At 53.0% G+C, this 18,758-nt stretch overlaps 5 protein-coding genes across 5 annotated transcripts; 1 reads left to right on the top strand and 4 right to left on the bottom strand.

Moving 5' to 3' along the window:
- Positions 1-1,399: 1,399 nt before the first annotated feature.
- Positions 1,400-1,762, bottom strand: IUM83_03887 (Molybdopterin synthase catalytic subunit; the record flags this gene model as incomplete). The annotated part of the gene is made up of 1 exon (XM_067927920.1): positions 1,400-1,762. One exon carries the CDS (start codon positions 1,760-1,762, stop codon positions 1,400-1,402), a length of 363 nt encoding a protein of 120 aa, XP_067793735.1.
- A 680-nt stretch (positions 1,763-2,442) lies between these two features.
- On the bottom strand, positions 2,443-2,832 carry IUM83_03886 (uncharacterized protein; the record flags this gene model as incomplete). Its single annotated transcript, XM_067927919.1, has 1 exon — positions 2,443-2,832. One exon carries the CDS (start codon positions 2,830-2,832, stop codon positions 2,443-2,445), a length of 390 nt encoding a protein of 129 aa, XP_067793851.1.
- Positions 2,833-6,920: 4,088 nt separating this feature from the next.
- Positions 6,921-7,660, bottom strand: IUM83_03885 (Serine/threonine protein kinase; the record flags this gene model as incomplete). The annotated part of the gene is made up of 3 exons (XM_067927918.1): positions 6,921-7,079; positions 7,477-7,521; positions 7,658-7,660. 3 exons carry the CDS (start codon positions 7,658-7,660, stop codon positions 6,921-6,923), a joined length of 207 nt encoding a protein of 68 aa, XP_067793852.1.
- Positions 7,661-8,601: 941 nt separating this feature from the next.
- IUM83_03884 (uncharacterized protein) lies at positions 8,602-12,519 on the bottom strand (the record flags this gene model as incomplete). Its single annotated transcript, XM_067927917.1, has 2 exons — positions 8,602-8,724; positions 11,728-12,519. The coding sequence occupies 2 exons, from the start codon at positions 12,517-12,519 to the stop codon at positions 8,602-8,604; spliced, it is 915 nt and encodes a 304-aa protein (XP_067793829.1).
- Positions 12,520-13,687: 1,168 nt separating this feature from the next.
- Positions 13,688-18,548, top strand: IUM83_03883 (Protein translocase subunit secA; the record flags this gene model as incomplete). Its single annotated transcript, XM_067927916.1, has 3 exons — positions 13,688-13,764; positions 13,853-13,930; positions 18,170-18,548. The coding sequence occupies 3 exons, from the start codon at positions 13,688-13,690 to the stop codon at positions 18,546-18,548; spliced, it is 534 nt and encodes a 177-aa protein (XP_067793849.1).
- Between the last annotated feature and the right edge of the window lie 210 nt (positions 18,549-18,758).

Here is an 18,758-nt window from a genome sequence, read left to right as displayed (position 1 = left end):
TGTCGAGGTAAGGGCGTTGCTGCTTAGGTTAAGTGTGAGATGTTTTCCTGCCACGTGGTCTTAATGTATTCTCTGAGCTTCATTTCAGGATATACTCTATATTATAAGCCGGAAGACGTTCATGATTCGTGTCCTGAGTCAAATTTGTCGTCTCATTCCCAGTCACTTCGACAAGTGACATAATAAGTCGCTTGTCCGGTAGCCTTGTATTTCCACCTAGACCCCTACCACTACTAACGACGTTTGCAACTGTCTGTAGCTCGATGTACGCTAGACGTGAGCAGCTGAGCTCGCAAGTGACGATTTTCGAGTTACCCGCTCCGCCCGATCGCATCTCTTGGTTCACTTCGGGTGCCCGCACCCACCCGACAGCGAAGTTCAGGTACCCGGACTTACCCGGCCCATTATATACTACAAACAGAGCGATTCTCTTTATTTTGTTTTTTCCCCCGGTACATCAGTAAAGTGTGCAACACACTGTGAGTTCTTCTTCAATGGGCCTACCCTCAGTTGATGAGACCGCTATTAGATCTCACTACGAGAATATCATCTAGCATCGATGGCTTGAGGGAGCTCCGCGATTTACACATTACGCTCCCGCAGTGGAGAAATTGCTTTTCTACTGAGCTCCAACTTCAAGTTCTTCAGATCCGACGTACGGCGATGGCTAGACAGTCTTACAGCGTTGGCGATAGCCTGTCCGAAGTTCGGGTATGCTCGGTCGGGAAAGCATTTTACCCGGGTTCGGGTACCCGATTACGAGCTCTGGTGAGCAGTACTTGTGCAACAGCTTGGTATTATATTCCTCCTTTTTCGGTTTCCTGTGCACTGTTCAAGCCTCCCTCCGAGGCTTTTGTCGCTCTCCCCAGCAAGATAGAGCCGTACAGATCGCCCAATGTAGCGCCTGGTGTGACAAGTGCTGAAGATCGTGAAGAATGCTACCGTTCACCTCTGACGCGACAGTACACGTCGCTGGACTCCGTTTCGTGCGCCCTGCTGCGTCGCTATCTCGACGGAGCTCGAATTCGCTAGGCCATCCCTTTGGATTTTTGGAAGGCTGGTACTCACTACGCGGCCATCAGCACGGTGACACCGTCATTGACCGCTACTTGGACATTGAGGAGCTGATAGACCGCTCTAAGCGCAAGCTATTTGGCGTCCTGCTGACACCAAAGAAGGAGCCAGGCTACAAAGCGTCTTGGGATGGTCAAAAACTTTGGATAGCGTAAGCGTTTGCAGGCTGGAGGCATCGTCCACAATTTGCACTAACTCATTCAATGATTCAACGCGAACACTACGTATTCAGTTTCATATCGTCAATAATTGCTTCAATAGTTTATACATATTGTATTGTTCACCAAGTTAGTCTACATGTGTGGTTTGGAGAGTAATTCGCCGATCAGTGGTAGTGAACCCCTTCTCCGATGATGTCGAGCATTCGCTTTCTGTACAGCGTCATCTTTCGGTCCCACATGCCTCGGGTGAACGGCACGTTGTGCCCTGCCACGCGGGTGGCTATGAGGTTCTTCCCGCGGAGTTCTGCCGGGATCTCCACTGGCAGCTGAGCTACGATGTGGCGCATGCGAGTCACGCTGAAGCGAAGATACGACTCCGGGTGAGCTTCCAAGATGCGCGTCTTCAGTTGCTGCGCCTCCAACGGCAGCAAGGTGGTGACGAGCGGATCCTCGTCCGGGCGCTTGTGCGCGCTCAGGCGGGTCTTGAAGAGCAGGGTGGTCTTCTTGCGCGGAGGGAGCAGCCCCATGCTTTGTTGTTAAACGAGCGCTCTGTAGAGCTGATTGAGCTGAGCGGGGCCAATTCAAAAGTGAGGTGGGGTTCATGCACCGCACGAAAGGCGCCTGTCACCACAAGAAACGTCCAGGTCGAGATGGTGGCCCGCGTGAAGTACGCCGGAACAAGTCCAATCCGCGTGATGAGATGGCCCTCGAGGACATCCAATCTGGCCGATTACAACTGTCCCGCCGTGTGGTTACGCCAGTCGTTCGTCCTAGCAATGCCAGTGATCAGGCGCATCCTCCCCGGTTATCATAATACAGAAGACTGCCGAATATTGAGGGGTTTTCGCGATGCCACAGGAAACCTTGAGGTTGCCAAGGTGGACTTGCAGACCGCGATGCTAGTACGTGGAGAATAATGCCAATTGGTAAGGGGTTTCAGCCTCCTTGTTGTGGAGAACCTCGTCGTGTACTGCACAGTCACATGTTAGGAGAAAACCAACCCCTTTGAAGAAACGGCAAGGCGATGTGCTCGCTGTGTTAAATACTGCACGGCGGTGCGGTAGTGTCGCGTTCAATTAGGCTACCTGGCTTTCTAGTACTCGAAAGTATGTTGGCGGGGTAGCTGGCAACTCCTCGGCGCTGTAAATGTCGTTCGACGGCGGCAAGTGGACTAATTGGGACTGATATGGATGCGCACGAGGAACTATCACCGATAGGTGACGTACTCGTCGATCATGTCCAAGCGCCTGGTCTTCTTGGTCCGCTTGCAGTTCTCCCACATGTTCATAGTCAGAGGCACGCTCTTGCCGCTCACGAGCGTTCGCGTCGCTCGTCGGTCACTCAGGTCGCCGGGGATGACTACGGGTGGGGTGGCCATGTGGCGCATATGGCTGAGGCTGAAGCGCAGCAGCTTGCCCGGATGGGTCTCTAGAATTTTGTTCTTGAGCGCGCGGACATTTTCCGGGAGCTCAACAGGGGCGGGGTGAGAGTGGCGACGACGGAAACTTGAGCGCTTCGAGAGGCGTCGGGGAGATTTGGCGGGTTGCGGCTGCGCCTGCTGGAGCTTGAGCGCGTGGATTTCGGGCTGCACTGCCATTGCTGCTGAAGCTGCGGCCTTCGCACGGTGGCTTGGGCGAGCTGGTGTGTTTGGAAATGACAGTCCGGAAAACATGAAACGAGGAAGCCCACAACGTTGGGCACGTTCCGCGCCGCCTCTGACTGGCTGGCCCCGCGCAGCGCGACGCGCGCATTCTACCCTACGCCAGCGCGCAGAACTCGGACGTGGACACTTCCGTGGTGATTGGATGCCGGCCGCCTGTCCCTGATTGTTTGAAGCACCTCGGTCACCGCCCAAAAACTTTGGTTCGAAGCGGCGACTGATGCGGGGTACACTGCGCAGCCTGGGCATCAGGTGCGTGGCCAGAGATTCACCGCCAAAAACAAGACTCACGCGGTTCCAAAGCCAGCACCTACGTTGGCCAAGCGAGAATGTTTGTTCGGGGCGTCGCGTTGCCTCAACGCAAGTGATTCACGTGATACATGTAGCTCAGCTCAGCTCAGCTCAGCACCATCACTGTTACACGTGTATTCTGGCAGCAGAGGCAAACAATGCAGAACTTTGGCTTGCAGATTGCCGTGGTGCAGGTCCTACAGGGGTTGCACTTTGCGTTCGTCTACGCCCCTTTCGTGCCCATCAATTGGCCTCGTCGCATTTTCGACTCGTCGCATGTTTTGGCATCCCATCTGCGCTCGATGATGCCGCCGCGTCGGCGCAGCGGCTCTGGCCTCCAGCCGTGCTGCTTGGTGCCGAATCGCGCGGTGCCGAAGCTCTGCGTCGATAACCTACACTCAGGGGACGACTCTCTTCGCGCGGCTATAAGTAATTCTAGTACCATGTATGTAATCGTTGCGCTCCAATTCTGAAGATTTGTCCCGCAGCTTGTGGCTCTCAGATGCTGCCGTAGACGCGTCCGAAGGCGGCAGCGGTAGTAATCCTGCTTCTCGGATGGCTTCGAGCTTGCTTCGAATGCGTACCGGTAGATTGTGCCCGTGTCACGGGCCCCGTGACGAATTACCGCGGTCTCCGATACGTTCTCCTCCACCAGAAAGCGTCCAATTTGAAAGATGACCTTCACGCTTCCGGTGTTGGGTACCTTGACAAAGGATCGCGCATGCAAATCTGGTCTACATAACATGTAGTCCATATTATGGCACCGGTACAGTACATACAAGCTCAACGTGTGGACGCTCTGGGGGGGGGTCAGAGAACCTTTATTTGTGTTTTTAACTATAGAGTCCTGGATTTTTCTGTAGGCTGAGCCTATTGCGTTACCGGTAGCCATCATGGGCTAGAATCGCGATTGCAACGTTGGCATAAATGTTTCTTGAGCCTTGAAGGCTGTCTTGGTACTCATGCTTGGGGGTTGACGCCCAATTTTCTTGGTGGTGCTTGGACAGTAGAAGTCGGTCACCAGTGTTCCGTTGTGGTCAATTCAATCCTTGTACTCCTCTTCACAGCAGCCCGTCGAAGTCAACACGCCTTCACGAAGCAGCTTGAAGTGGTTGGGGCACTCGGGAGGGAACGCGGACCCGTTGATCAAGTGTCCGGGGGTTAGTACATACGTACCTTTAACGTGACTAGTGCGGTTGCTTTGAGCTAACACACGCAGCGCGGGGACAGGGGGCAGAGGGCCCGGAGGCCGGAACCGATTACCCAAGTCGGAAATTACCCGGTCTTGAACGAGTCTTGCCTGGTCCTGCCATCTTCCGATCGCCGACATTGACAAACGAGGCTCTTTTGTCGATCTTGGAGAAGGCGTCGCAAACGCAGGACTGGTCGCATTGCAGCCAAGAGCGAAGCTGGGGACATACACAAACCGGAGACTGAATCTCAATAGAGCTCGCGCGCTCCACGCAGTTCACTTCCGTCCAACCACGTCGCTCAAGCGGCCGCCACGACGAAGGTTGCTGAGACGAGGAAGTCCTTGGATTCCATAACATGCTCACGCGCGGGGTTCACCAGGTCCCATGCGCTTAGGTAGGTGACATTCGGGGGACACACGAGAGGGCTACCGAGTCTCTCGTGTGCTGGCGGGTCTTGTTCATCATGAACGCGAAGGGTCCGCCTTGTCCAACGCGCCTTGGTCTTGAAATTGGTGCCGCGGCAGGCAGTAAAGTATCTGGTGGACATCGCCTGGCATGTCGCCGCTCGTGCCAGACGCCTCGATCTCCTCCTCCGCAATTCTCAGCCCCACGCAGGAAGATCTCGCCCGAGAAGGGGGATCTTCCGAAGAGGCGCCGGAGAAGATCTTGGATCCAAGTGCGCCAAAGGCCGAAGTGTGGACGCTCTGGCCTCAGGCGATATGTCTGTCAAGAGTTCCTGCCATTCGTACCGACTTCCCTGGCTTATAGTGGACACCCCACTTACCGGCACAGTGTACCAGGCAAAAAAAAGCCTTTGCCTTTTTCGATTACCGGTATGTATACCGAATGAGGGTCGGTTTGAAATATTATTAGCATCTAGCCTTCTCGACATCTCCACCGTCGTCGTCCGAGTCGATCTAGCACGGGTTCTAGCTCTCATGGACACTAGTGTCGGGCTTTGAAGGCGTGCAACCAGGGCCACGACCCTCCAAAACCCTCCACACCATACTCCTCTGCTACTGTCTACTTAAGTAGGCCTCTAGCGTCAGCGTTAGACTCGAAACGGGCACGCCTTCCTTTCGGAGGACGTTGACCCACTTTACGAGCCCCATCTCTACCTCCAGTGGCAGCTTCGTGCCGATTCCGGTGCGGCGCGCTTTCTTCTTGCTGCTGCCATTCTTGGCAGAACACTGGAAAAACAGTGTGCTCTTGATTCGTACCCACTTCAGCACTAGTTTACGTCTAGACTTGGTAAGCAAACTCGCTAAGGTTAGGATAGTACTCACGAATACCTAGCCTTGCGAACGTCCTTGCACTCCTCTACAGCTCGAGCAACAGTAAACTTCTCGCTTGGTGAGAAGGACGTGCGCCGCTTCTTGCGGCGAGGAGAGCACGCCCCCCGTATGACTTTCGCTCTGCACCCCCTGCGTCTCTCGCTCCCTAGCGCTGCGCCATGGCGGACGACGACGGCTCCGTGCGCGAGAAGGTGGAGAGCTGCGACGAGTTCGTGTCCGTGGGGACGCTCCGGCATCTCTGCTCGCAGGGGGGGGGACGAGTGGCAATCAGAATCACAATACTTGTACCAAACTGGTAAATTTGTATCTAAATGATTATAGTGAAACGTATATGCCGAGGCGACAGCTGGCTCTAAATACTGCAATTTGATTGGTCGCTCTTATATGCAGTTGTCCACTACAAGCCAGGGAAGTCGGTACTTAGTCTAAGTTCGTTCGTCGTTAGAAGTTCCAACTTAGTTTGACGCAACACACATTAAATAACAATTAGATATCCCGCATTTGACTCAACACATATTAAATAACAATTAGATATTTCGGATTCATTACTGTACAAATGTAATTATGTCATAATAGGGGGGAAGTGTGATAATTAGCTTTTTGGCTGACATTTTCCGACCGAAATGGTCACCACATTTTTTATTGTCAGCGGACATAACATTTTGAGAAATGGTTCAGCTGTTTGGGTGAACCATTTCCGAAATGACCGACCATTTCTGAAATGGTCGGAAAAGTCGACCATCCGCAACGGCAAGCTTCCCCTCAGTCTTGATTTTCCCCGCGCAGCGCACACTTTGAAGGCAAAGGGAGGCGCGGGTACGAGCGTTGATGAAGCCCGCCACTCGTGTAACACGAGTTGTGTTAGACAAAAACAATCATGCTACATGTATTGCGTTGGGTTTTAATGCCTGATCAAGTTCACGATCTACTGCTAGAGCCCTATCTAATGCATTTCGGGGATCAATTGCTGCCGTTCGATAGCTGTGTTGTCTTTGCGTTAGTAGACGGCTTGAAGGTGGTGGATAGCACGCCGATCTTCTGCATGAGCCAGAGCATTTTGCCCGCGTCGCTGGATCCAGGTATCCGCTTCCTCTCCACTTTGTGCGCCTCCCCAGATGTGGAGCGGCAAATCGTGGCTTGCAGAGGCTCGCGTCGACGGCTTGCAGCAAACAGTTGATGGCCAAACTGCCATCGGCTTAGGCTCAGCAGCTCGTGCCTACGACGAACACAAGCTGCACGAGTTAGTTCATTGACACCGTTTCGCTGCTCGCGGGGCCGGGGCCGTGCCCGACAGGCGCTTGAAGATGGCGTCCAGCTGGTCCGCCATAGCGCCGAAGCCCTCGCTGGACTCGGTGCCCGCCGTCGCCAGCGCGTGGAAGAAGGACGCGATGTAGTCGCGCGACGCCTGCCCCCCTTTGACGATCCGCTGTGAGCTGCGTGCGGTGGGAGACGCGAGGCATGGCTGTTGCGCTGCTCAAGCTGGGCTTGTGTAGAGTGATAATCAGATAGAAAATGACCGTTCATATCGTATCTGACAAGGGTGATATTTTGGAACCGGTTTGGTCATTTCGTGGGCGTTCAAGTGGTCATATTTTTTGCACCATTTGCTAATTCTGACCCCCTAATATCTTATTGAACAGACTTGTCCAATTGACAGAGTAGGCAAAACCTTCCACTGTAGCAACGCGCATGTACAGCAGCGAGGATCATATGAGAGGATCTCACCAGCACAGCAAATCGCACATTGCATGTAACGGCAGTATCCATATCAACCTGACAACGGGATCCTACTCCGGCAGCACCTTCCCACCCTGCCCTGCCCTCGTCCTCATGTCCTGTTGTGGTAGCTGGATCAGAGGAACAGACAGCACGCGTGGTGTCAGTAAACAAGAAGGTGTTTACGACTCTCCGTGCCAGTCGGGGAATGTATTTCCTCCAATGAAAAGCTTCGATCCCAAATATAAATACCCAGAGAACACCGACCATTTGGATAAATTTCCATTTCTTTGTATAAGAAAATGGCGCATGGGGATGGATGTCATGGTGACCTGCCGCGCTCCGCTTGGCTGGGCGCCCCCGTGATTGGCTTCGCTCGCGGTATACAGATAACATGTTCTGGCGAGTGCAATGCGCGGCTCGCTGGAATGCACGTCGCTCGGCCCGCCTCCGCAAATACCGCGCGGGTTTGCTGTTGCTACGCTCCTCGCAACCGCTCGCTTACGTCAGTTTGTGCTATGTCGCATTTATTGTGTACAGCAGGGGTCATAATATGACCCCTGCTGTAATCTATTTGTGTGTGATCGATATTCCAATGTCCTATTGTGGGTTTGCTTGACGTGGTGTTCAATTATCTATTCTCGGTAGATGCTAGCAATAGATAACAATGCAATATTCGGCAGTCCTGGGTCATATAGTGTTTCTGGTATCTTCTCGGGAACTTTTGCGAGGTTCATGAGGCAAAGTATGGTCGCTTGAAACAAAGGAGCGGTGGAAAGTAGTGCACCCGTGATACTCGCTCCGGCGGTCAACTCTGCTTCGAGGTGTTGGAGTCCAAGTACACAGCGTCCACAGATAATTATTCAGTTCAAACATTTCCAATATAATGTTGAGCTGCTGGCGCAGTGATGAATGGGGTGGAGCGCTACATGATACTTCTAGTCTGGTACATTCCGCCCCTGGCTCTGTCAGCGACGATTACGCTCACTCGTATCACAGTGATTCCAAAATCTACAAATCTACCGTCATTAATTAAGAGCGCCCCTGAGTCCAGTTTGTCACTGGACCAACTGGTGGGAAGCCCTCTGGTGGAGAAGCTCCTACCCCGCTGATTTCCCCTTTAGTGTTTCTCTCCAGCCGCCGGATTAATAAAACATCGCGAACTCGATGGCGTCGACCGCGTTGACGGCGGTGGCGCTCGCATTGAGCTCTCAACCTGCAGTGGCGGCCTTGGACCATGTGGCCGCCTGCATCTCCTCGTACTTGGACGGGTCGGTGATGATCCCGCTGGCTTCCGCGTGCTCCTTCGGGTCGACTCGCTTGCTGGACCGCATCTGGGAGAACAGTTCCCCAAAATTGAGTCAAGGCGGGAGTTGGTCGGTTTCGCAATTTTTGAGAACGGACGTCCACTATTACCGTTTCCAGTTCTCGAAATCTCTTTGGGCGGCGGTGAATCGCGGGGATTTGAGCATTGTGCGGTGGCTTCTCAACCATTTTTCGGGGTGCACGGCAGACGTCCGTGTCGTGGAGGAAGCTTCCCGTTGCGGTCGACATGAAATTCTGGAGTTTTTGCTCGAGTACGAGTCTCAATGGGACCAGGAAGACGAAGAACGGAATGTAATTCATTGGGGTGGAGACGACATGGCGTACGCAATCGAAGGAGGGCATAGCGATTTGGCTCGTTGGCTGCATGAGAACACTCCCGATGCTGAGAGGAACGTGTGGATGCTGATGGAGGCAGCAGTGCGCCAAGGTGACATGGGGTTGATCCAGTGGATTCTTGACGTCGTGTACCCAGAGGATTGTCCTCTTCCTCTTCCGTCGATGAACGATGCTGCAGCAGGCGGTCACTTGGAGGTTCTGCAGTGGATATTTGAGCAGAACTACGGAGGCAATTCCGACCACGCACTTGAGGAAGCCGCCAAGAACGGTCGACTGGATATGGTCCGGTGGCTCGTGGAGAACGGAATCACGAAAGGGGCCAGAGAGGCTGTACAGGTCGCGTGCGGTGGTGGGCATCTCGCTGTAGCACAGTGGCTCTTGGAGCGCCAACTGGTGCAGTACCCTCATTTTGCCATGGGCTGCGCTATTCGTGAAGGACACTTGGCTATCGTGGAGTATCTGTACGAGGTCGGCATCTCATACGAGCCATCACGCATGATGATCGATGCAGCTTCGAGTGGCCAACTGGATGTCGTGATATGGCTTTGCGGCAAATTTGATCACTCCTCCCTGTTTCCAGCAGTTGGTGCTTCACGCGGAAGCCTGTCGAACCACACTGCCATGGATCGAGCGGCCGGCAACGGCCATTGGCACGTGTTGCAGTTTTTGCATTCGATTGCAGCGTCAATGCTGGCGGCCGGACAAAATGACGGACGAACATGCTCGGACTGGGCACTGTCGTCAGCGTGCGCCCAGGGCCATTTAGAGACCGCGAAGTGGCTACACGACATATACCCTAGGTTGCGTTTCCAGCCTTCCACTACGAGCATGGCAGCTCGCAATGGCAGTCTCGAGATCCTCCAATGGCTTCACGTACTGCCTGACGTCGAGTGGTCGACCGATGTCATGGATTCTGCTGCCGAAAATGGCCATCTAGCGGTGGTGAAGTGGCTCCATGACAGTCGCGGTGAAGGCTGCACCACCAACGCGATGGACTATGCCGCACGCAATGGGCACCTGCAAGTCCTGCGCTGGATGCACTCAAATCGTCCGAATGGGTGGACCACTGACGCAATGGATTTTGCGGTTGACCGTGAACATTTTGAAGTGCTACTGTTCTTGCGTGCCAACCAAACCGAAGGTTGCTCTACTTCTGCGAAGCTTTTTGCTAAGCAGCACAAACAAACTGACATTCTGGAGTGGCTGGAAGAGCACTATCCAGACGATAGTTCGTAATTTCTTCGTCTGTGAAGCATGGAATTAAGCTTTGTTTTTGAGCCCGTTTTTAAACTTAAATGTTCCGAGGACTCTTGATAGAGAAATCGTACGCGTCAGGATCTATGATATCTGCTAGGCGGCATACAACCTTGTTGAGCCTCTATGTCTTAATCCATCCTAAAAGGTATCCTTATGCATTATGATCGCGTTAGATCGAAGTATGTTCTTCGAAGTATTGGATATTCTGCTGTCAGCCGCCCAAAGTCGTCCTCTTCGCTTCAGCCAGTCGAATGGGTCACATAGCCATCGGTGGAGGTCTAGCAGAGTGAATTTAATGCTCGATTACATCGAACTGTCATATGCTAGCGCATAGAACGATCGAGGCTAATGACTACAGACGTAGTTTGTTTGACGTAGCCTACTGCAAAAAATATACTTTTTTATGAAGTACATCACAAAATTGCTTTGCATTCCGCACAGTGCTTTCCTACCTAGGGATGCATCTCCCTATCGCAAAATCAATTCCACAGCGGATCAGGATAGTGCTCCTCTAGCCACGCGAGGATGTGTTTGTGCTCGCGCCCGAGAGTAGAAAGCTTAGCTAACGTAGTGCTGCCCTCTGTCCGCTGATCACGCAAGTATAGCAGCACTTCGAAGTATCCGAGTCCAGCAGCCTGATCCATTGCATTAGAAGTACATCCCTCGGAGCGGTTGTCATTCAGCCATCGGACAACATTTAGATGCCCCCAACACGCGGCATGGTCCATCGCGGACTCAGTGCATCCCTCGGTCCGGTTCGCGTGAAGCCATTTCACCACAGAAAGATGACCACCACCAGCCGCCTCATCCATTACAGTAGTCGTCCAAACCATACTTGCGTGGTCATGAAGCCATTGCAGGATCTCCAGTTGACCGTTCATAGCGGCCATACTTATAGTAGGGTGGGATCGACATTGTTCCGGGTAGGTATGATAAAGCCATTTGACAACGTCGAGGTGTCCAAGAGCAGCAGACACCTGAAAGCCGAGGTTGGAGCACGATGGGCCTCCACTTTTCCCGCCTTCCCGGTTTGACTCAGATATCGAATGGAGATACTTCAGCACATGGAGGTGCCCATTGCTCGCTGCTTCGTCCATCGCAGGGCTCTTCGACCTGTCCTCACTATTTAACGGCGGAAAGAGTTCATCGTCTTCGTACTTCTCACGCAGCCATTTCACAATGTCGAGATGCCCGTTCAAGGCAGCTTCCCTCATCATTTTAGATGCCGAATCGGTAATGTGGACATCATAGAGATATTTCACAATATGTAAGTAACCATTGTGGATGGCGTTGTGCATGGAATCCAGAGCGTAGTGTCCTAACTTGTGATCGTGTAGCCATCGCAAGATGGACAAGTGGCCTCCCTCGCAAGCTGCTTGAGCAGCTTCGTCCCCTCCTTCAGTTATTCCGTGATTTACAAGCCACTCCACCATATCCGCGCGACCGTTCTTTGCCGCTCCCTCGAGAGCACGGTCCGACCTGCCCTCGTAACCCTGTTCAAAAATCCATTGCAAGAGTTCCATATGCCCGCCAGCAGCAGCGTCGTTGAGCGCCGGCGGGAGTAAATTGAGGTCAGGCCTGTACACCACATCGAGCAACCACCGAATCACTGACAAGTCGCCTCTGCGAACAGCAAACTCCATTGCTCTGGACAGGTCTCGATCCGCCTCTGGGGTGTTCTCGTACAGCCACCGCGCGACCTCCGGGAAACCTCCTTCTAGTGCCTTCACGAGATCATCCGTACCCCACCAGATAGTATTCCTCGTTTCATCCTCTCCACCCCCTTGGCGCTCATACTCCAAAAGGTATTGTAGGATCTCCAGTCGACCGTGCCGCGCCGCATCTTCCACAACTTCGACGCCCGCCTTGCAACCCGAAAAATGCTCCATGATCCAGCGTACAACTCCCAAATCCCCTCGGGTCACCGCAGCCCGCAGCGACTTCATGAACTGGTAGCGATAGTAGTGAGCATCGCTTCTCAAGTGCTTGCACAGAGACCAACGACGACGCTCGCCCTGAGTCTCCGGGTTGCTGTTCTCCCAGATGCGGTCCAGGAGTCGAATCGGACCGAACGCACTCGCGTGATCCAGCGGAATCAAGCCTGAGTTATCCAAATACGAGGAAATCGCCCTGAGAACATGGTCCAGAGCTGCCACAGCAGGCCGAGGACGAACCACAAGCGTCACCACCATCAGCGGAGACGCTGCCATGACGGCCAAATCGTTTCTATAGTTTCTATCCAACTGCCCCAGTTTCTACCTAACTGCCCGCATTTCTATCTAACTGCCCGAGTTTCTACCTACCAGCTTGTTCCCGACGGTGGTCGAGTATTATGCTCTCTATTTGGGCAAATGGTCGGGTATCTACTCGTCGCCTGAAGCATGGAAGAGGTTCTTCGAGAAGACAACAAGACGCGAGTGACGGAGTGCGCGACTTTTGCTGTCATGGAAGACTATCTGGGTGTTGTCGGGATGATGGTCGACCCGCGAGGACGACTGCATTCCGACGGATCTTGGACGTGGGCGGCCTACCGCCGCGGGATGTGTGTGTTTGAGGTCCAGACCCGGAGAAACCCGACTCGTTGGTGGCCTTCTGCGACGGCAGCGCCATTAACGACGACCAGTACAATCGCCACGCGGTTTACGCGTGCATTTTCCCGCACAACCGAAGCTGGGACGTCATTCAGCAGGTTAAAGGCTCTTTCGTGACGATCAACCGAGCAGATACTTGGCCGCGTTGGAAGTGATCAAGCGAGCCAACATTCAAGACCCCAAGCACGAGAAGACGCTGGCCATCTAGTCGGACAGGTCAACTCAACGAGCAATTGGGCGGTCGGCTGGATGTACGACGGCTGGGTCACGTCGACGGGCACCCCGTGAAGAACCGAGATTTGCTGCAGTTGCTACTGGCAACGACGTGCCATGGTGTATGAGCATGCGCTAGCTCATAATGGCGACTCGTGCTGCGGCGTAAAATGCACCCCGGCAGTCCCGCGTCCACGTATCTGTACAGTACGATGCCGCCACTTTCTGCATTTGGAGGAGAGCTGAACATGCACGTACCGTGCTTGTTCAGGGGCAACGATGGTGGAGCCATGACCGGAGAAAATGCTGCCGCGGCATTGCACAATCCGTGTAGCGATCCTGCTTGTTTCCTGGGTGTTGGGTGCTATTATTCAGGTTTCTCACTTGCTGCAAACTGGGTAGTGCCTCTTACTCAATCGAAAAACCAGTCGTGGAGCCGTTCAGCGCAGCCGTTTTGGACAGTTGAACAGTGCAAACAGTTCCAACTCCGCCACCGACTTCGCCTAAATCTACGGATGTCCCGCTACCCGAGGCAGCGTCTCCCGATTCGTCATCCGAGCTCGACACTCCAGCCATGTCAGTCGGCAACTACCTCATGCTCCATGCTACAACGCAAGAGCGACGCAATTTCGAGAACCTCATGTCGTGCTGGTGCATACTACATTGATTTTGAAACATCAATTTCTTGTTCATATCCTGCTTTACTAACTAACACCCCCACGATTGCAATTTCTTGCAGGACATTCCATTACGACACTGTTTCGACATGCACTCCCGCTTCGAGCGCTCCATTCACGCTCTTCTGCACGTCCATAAGGTGCGGCACAGCACGGACAGTTTAGAAGTAGCGGCAACGAGGCCAATTCCACGCCCCTGGGAAGCAGCCGCCACCAAAGCGGCAGCGCGGCCAGTTCCAAGACCCAGGGAAGCACCCCCAGCGGCAACGCGGCCAGTTCCACGATCCAGGGAAGCACATCCCGCCACCGGGGTAGATCTCGTTGTTGCCGTGGTTAGCGTTGGTGTCAACGTCACCGCCTCCTGCAGCATTTTCATGCCCATCCGACGGATCTTGGAGTTGACGCAGGTGAGCTCCTGTCCACAAGATTGAGAAAAATACGAGCAATCGCTTAGGATCACCCTGCCAAGTATTTAGCCCACAAGCATTGCTTTCGTACCTTTCTCGTCCGACTCAAGCCCATACGCGCTTGGCACGACCGAAGCAGCAATCGCCACCACTAGAAGCAGCAACAACGCGAAAATCTTCATCGTGAGACGCTTGAGCGAGGCTTCACTTGATCTTAGTAGCTGCTTGCGCTTCTGCGGGGAAATTGGCGACTGAGCTCTAGGAGCAAATGGTCAAAAAGACACGATACCGCCGTTGAAGCGCCGTTGAAGCACGCCAGTCTCCCAGGTTGACAAAGTGTGTTTGCTCTGACGACTATTTTGCCTGTAGTCTGCGACGGGCCTGTTTTCGTATATCAGCGCAAAGTTGCCATCCACGATCCCAACTGCTTCAAGCAAATGAGGCCAGTGGTGAGGCGTACCAAGTATTTCTGCGGTTGAAGAAGGAGAAAGCCTTGGGAACGGGGCAAAATCTTTCTTGCTCTTTGGTGGTTGTCCATCAATCAAAGATTGCCGTTGCCTGCAAGACATTCATTTTGAATTCTCTCCACGAAGAAACCATGGACCGCGAGAAACTTGAAGAGGACATCGTAGCTGTGGCGTCCGAATAGGAGAAGTCGTCGGATTCCCTCACTGAAGACGTCCTGGGCCGTGGATTGACTCTTTTCGACGAGGTGGAGGCATATCTGACGCGTTCCGTATACGACAGCAACGCCAACATCAACCCCGATGCGAACATTGTGGTTCTCGGAACGACGGGGGCGGGTAAAAGCACAGTCGTCTCGTTCCTCTTTGGCGAGGGGAAAATGCTGCTGCACTGGAGTTGCCATTCGCAGTGGAAGTGATTCGACTACTTTGCTCCCAATTTGCGATCATGTGTACGTCGGTGACGAGGTGATTGCAGCTTGGGATATGCCGGGCAGTCGAGACACGCGGGGCCATTTGTGGAGCTGCTCGTGCATTTTATCTTCAAGTGGATGCTGGTTAACGACAAAACTCTGCGTTTCATCACCCCCATCTTGAGCGTTGCAGCCAGTCTGTCTACAAGACACAGTTGCGCGCCGCGTTTTAGTGGTATCTTCAATCTCGTTGCAGATCACAGTAAAATTACCACCACCGAGTCCAGGCAAACGTGTTTCCCATCTACAGTTTGTCTATGGTTGCAACGTGGCAAACTTTTCGCATGACCCATTGCAGATACATTAAACGCGCTTTTCAGTTCTACTACATTCGCGTTGACAAATTGCCCATGTATCCGGCGATAGAAGTAATGGTTGTCAGCGCGTACCACCAGAGCTTGTCGGGAGCTTTGTCATGAAGCGCCAGCATTCTGTTGCTTCGGTAGGAACTACACATGTGGTGGGATTTGCGGCCTGAAGTGTGGAAAGGAGCTGGCACGTTAAGTGAACGAGGTAAAAATGGAGCTTCCGGACGGCCAAATCGAGGTGGTCGGGCAAGCCCTAAGTTTTCCGCTGCGGTGTGTCAGTGGTACCTTAAAGGTGGTTGGTGTAATGGTACGATATCGAAACCCGAAGTCGAGCTCAATTTACCAACCCCGATTGCTACGATGTACGCATAAATCCGGTGGACAGTTCTAGTCTTGGCCTCCAGTTTATAAAAGACAACCATGTGACCGCTCGCAAGCATCTCCAAGACAAGTTTCGCAAGTGTAACTTTAGCGACCTGAAGTCTGCGTGGGGTAATGCGGATGCAACGCGTGTCTAAGTCACCGGCTGTGGCCGCAATTCATTTTGTTTTTCACGATCCAATACCACCCTTTTTTTTTTCGGGAGCTCTTTGTTTTAAATTCTACAACAGGAGTTGCTTCCGAGCATTCTAGGAAAGACGCGAATCCCGTTTATCCTCCCAGAAACGATAGAAAGTGACCACACAATTTACAAAAGAAACGTCTCACTTTGATTTTCACCTGCCAGTGCGCAAGCCACCACCTAGCGAGAGTCAATATGCCGCGTGAGCGTGATGATATCGAGTATGATATTGAGGAGCTATCTGCCCGCTTGGATGGACAAAATGATAAGCCCAGCAAGCAGGACATCTACCGAGCGTTGGATCTCCTCAAGGCGGTGGAGGCCTATTTGGTGCACTCTATAGCTGAGAGCGGGTTGAAATGCGAGTCCAAGACAAACGTGGTAGTTCTTGGGCCATCCGGAGCGGGCAAGAGCTCTGTCGTTTCCTTCCTTTTCGGAACAGGACGGCTCATCGTTCGCCACCAAGGTCGGCTTTCGCGGTCTCTCGTTGCTGATCCGCCCTTACCAGGCGTTGAAATCCGTGGTGGAGCGATCTCATCGACGCTGCTGCCAGTTGTGACCCATGTCAGACTTCGATCCGGTATGATCGCTGTGTGGGATATGCCGGGGTGTCGAGATACGCGCGGCCCATTTGCAGAACTTGTGGTGCACTTCATTTACAAGTGGCTGTTGAAGAACCAGGGAAACTTGCGCTTCCTATTAGTGAGTTCTCCTCTGCATGAACGGCTCCAGAGGGTTACGATTAGGGACCTAATTAATGGCTCTCTCATTCGAGAGGATAACGCGGTTCTCGTTTGTATGAAGTGCGCGACTGACTTCGAACCTCAAACTATAGCAGACCTCGACCTTGACGGTGTTGACGCAAATAAGGCCCATATTCCAATGTTTCCATTACCCGCGCCAAAACAAGCAAACTGCGACGGACACGATTATTCTGCGCAGTATACGAGAAGGAAGGATGATATTCTGACGGCATTGGGAAACCTTCATTCGCATCCAGCGGAATACAGTACGCCGTTGCCCGACGCCGCTGTACTTCTCTTGGGTCAGATGACCACAGCTTGCGTTACGTTTGTTCAAGACCGTCTCTCAGCCATTTTTCTGGAGGAGTATAAGTGGGAAAATTACTGCAAGGAATTTGACGAGACTGATTATACGCTTGATGAACTCCAGTGCGGTGGTCGGATGTCACCAGAAACTGTGGTGGATACCTTAACGAGACTTGTTCCCGAAGGTGCACGTTTACGCTATGACGAAGGCTTAATCAATGCCTGCGAGCGTTTGAACACCTTAAGCATCCTGAATGGCCGTGGATATCTGTGCAATATAAGTGATTGGCTGAGTCCCAACGCCAACCGTACCTTGGAAATTGCCAAAGCGAAGCTGGTGGGCTTGAAGAACGCCGTGGAGTCGTACTGTCACTTCGAAAAGGTTCGCAATATTCCAAACACTCTGGTTGTGAGTGCATTTCATCTGCGGTTGTCTGATGAACAAGCTTCGATCAAAAAGTTCGTTAAGAAACTTGAAATGGCTATTGATCGAGTTGAAGCGATACCAAATGTGATTATCATCGGCTATGCCTCACTTGATGTTGACGTGGGGCTTCAGATGTGGGCGAACGTCGCGCTTGTGAGCCCTTCGATTCAAGTGACTACAAAGTATGTCTTCGATTTGTCTGCAGTTGGTCAAGCAGCGTGCGCTGAGAAGTGCAATGAGGATGCTGGAAAAAATGGCCTTCACGGGACGCCGGGGCTTCCTGGCGGCAATCTGACAGTGGTATGTGACAACCTCACCGATGTAGGTCAAACGCTATGCGCTACTCTTAGTTCTGGCCAACGTGGTGGAGACGCACAAAACGGCGGAGATGGAATTAACGGTGCAGACTCGAAATATGGCAATGCTGCGGTTTTAAAAGCGATCAAGACCGAAATCGACCGAGGACTGCTCTCCAAAGCCGGTAAGGAGCTACCCCGAGAGTTGAGGCATGGTCTCATTCTAACTGAATTCAACCAGGATGATTCGCCGCTCGGTGGGTTTACTTACGGCATCCCAGGGAGGAGGGACCTTACACTTATGAGAGACTCTGAGCCGGGGAAGCCGCGACTACCTCCAGGAAGTGGTGGGCGAGGTGGTGCTGGTGGAAAAGGTGGCGTGGTTCTGATTAGATCGGCTCGTCAGAGTGTTTGGGAAGCAACTGGATCGATTGGTCCCCAAGGTCTGGATGGAAAAGCAGGAGCGGCGTCTCGCGATGGCCTTAGCAGCCCGAGCTTCACTGCTACCATCCAGCAATGGTACTCGAAAGGAGGGTGGCGCGGTAACCATTTCTCGGATCCTAAGATTGATGTCGCTGCCGAACCACTGGCTCACGAAGAACAACCAAAGCACATCCACGCGACGTCATCTACGGAACACGGGGACGACTCGATCAACAACACGGGTCTTCGTCTTGACTTTGCTCAGGACAAGTATCAAGAACAGTTCGAGAAGCTGGAAACCAAATTTCGCAACTGCAGCTTCAGCAACCTGGCGATCAACTGGGCGTAACTCGCCCCTTGACATGCTGCACGTGTCTTGTTGCATGTCAATCAAACACCCAAACAAATTGTTGTCGTCGATTGGTAGTCTGGCCCAGTTAAGTGTAAATGTCTCTAACGCGGGTGTGCGATTCAGGCTCGGCGATCTATTGTTCGCTGGCGCCGAGCTGATGCAGGGCCACGACCGCGTGCAGCAAGTGGTTGGACAGGTAGTTGTCGT

Source organism: Phytophthora cinnamomi, assembly GCF_018691715.1.
Source record: "Phytophthora cinnamomi strain GKB4 chromosome Unknown Contig27, whole genome shotgun sequence".
Taxonomy (NCBI): Eukaryota; Oomycota; class Peronosporomycetes; order Peronosporales; family Peronosporaceae; genus Phytophthora; species Phytophthora cinnamomi.
This window is presented reverse-complemented; position numbering and strand designations above follow the sequence as displayed.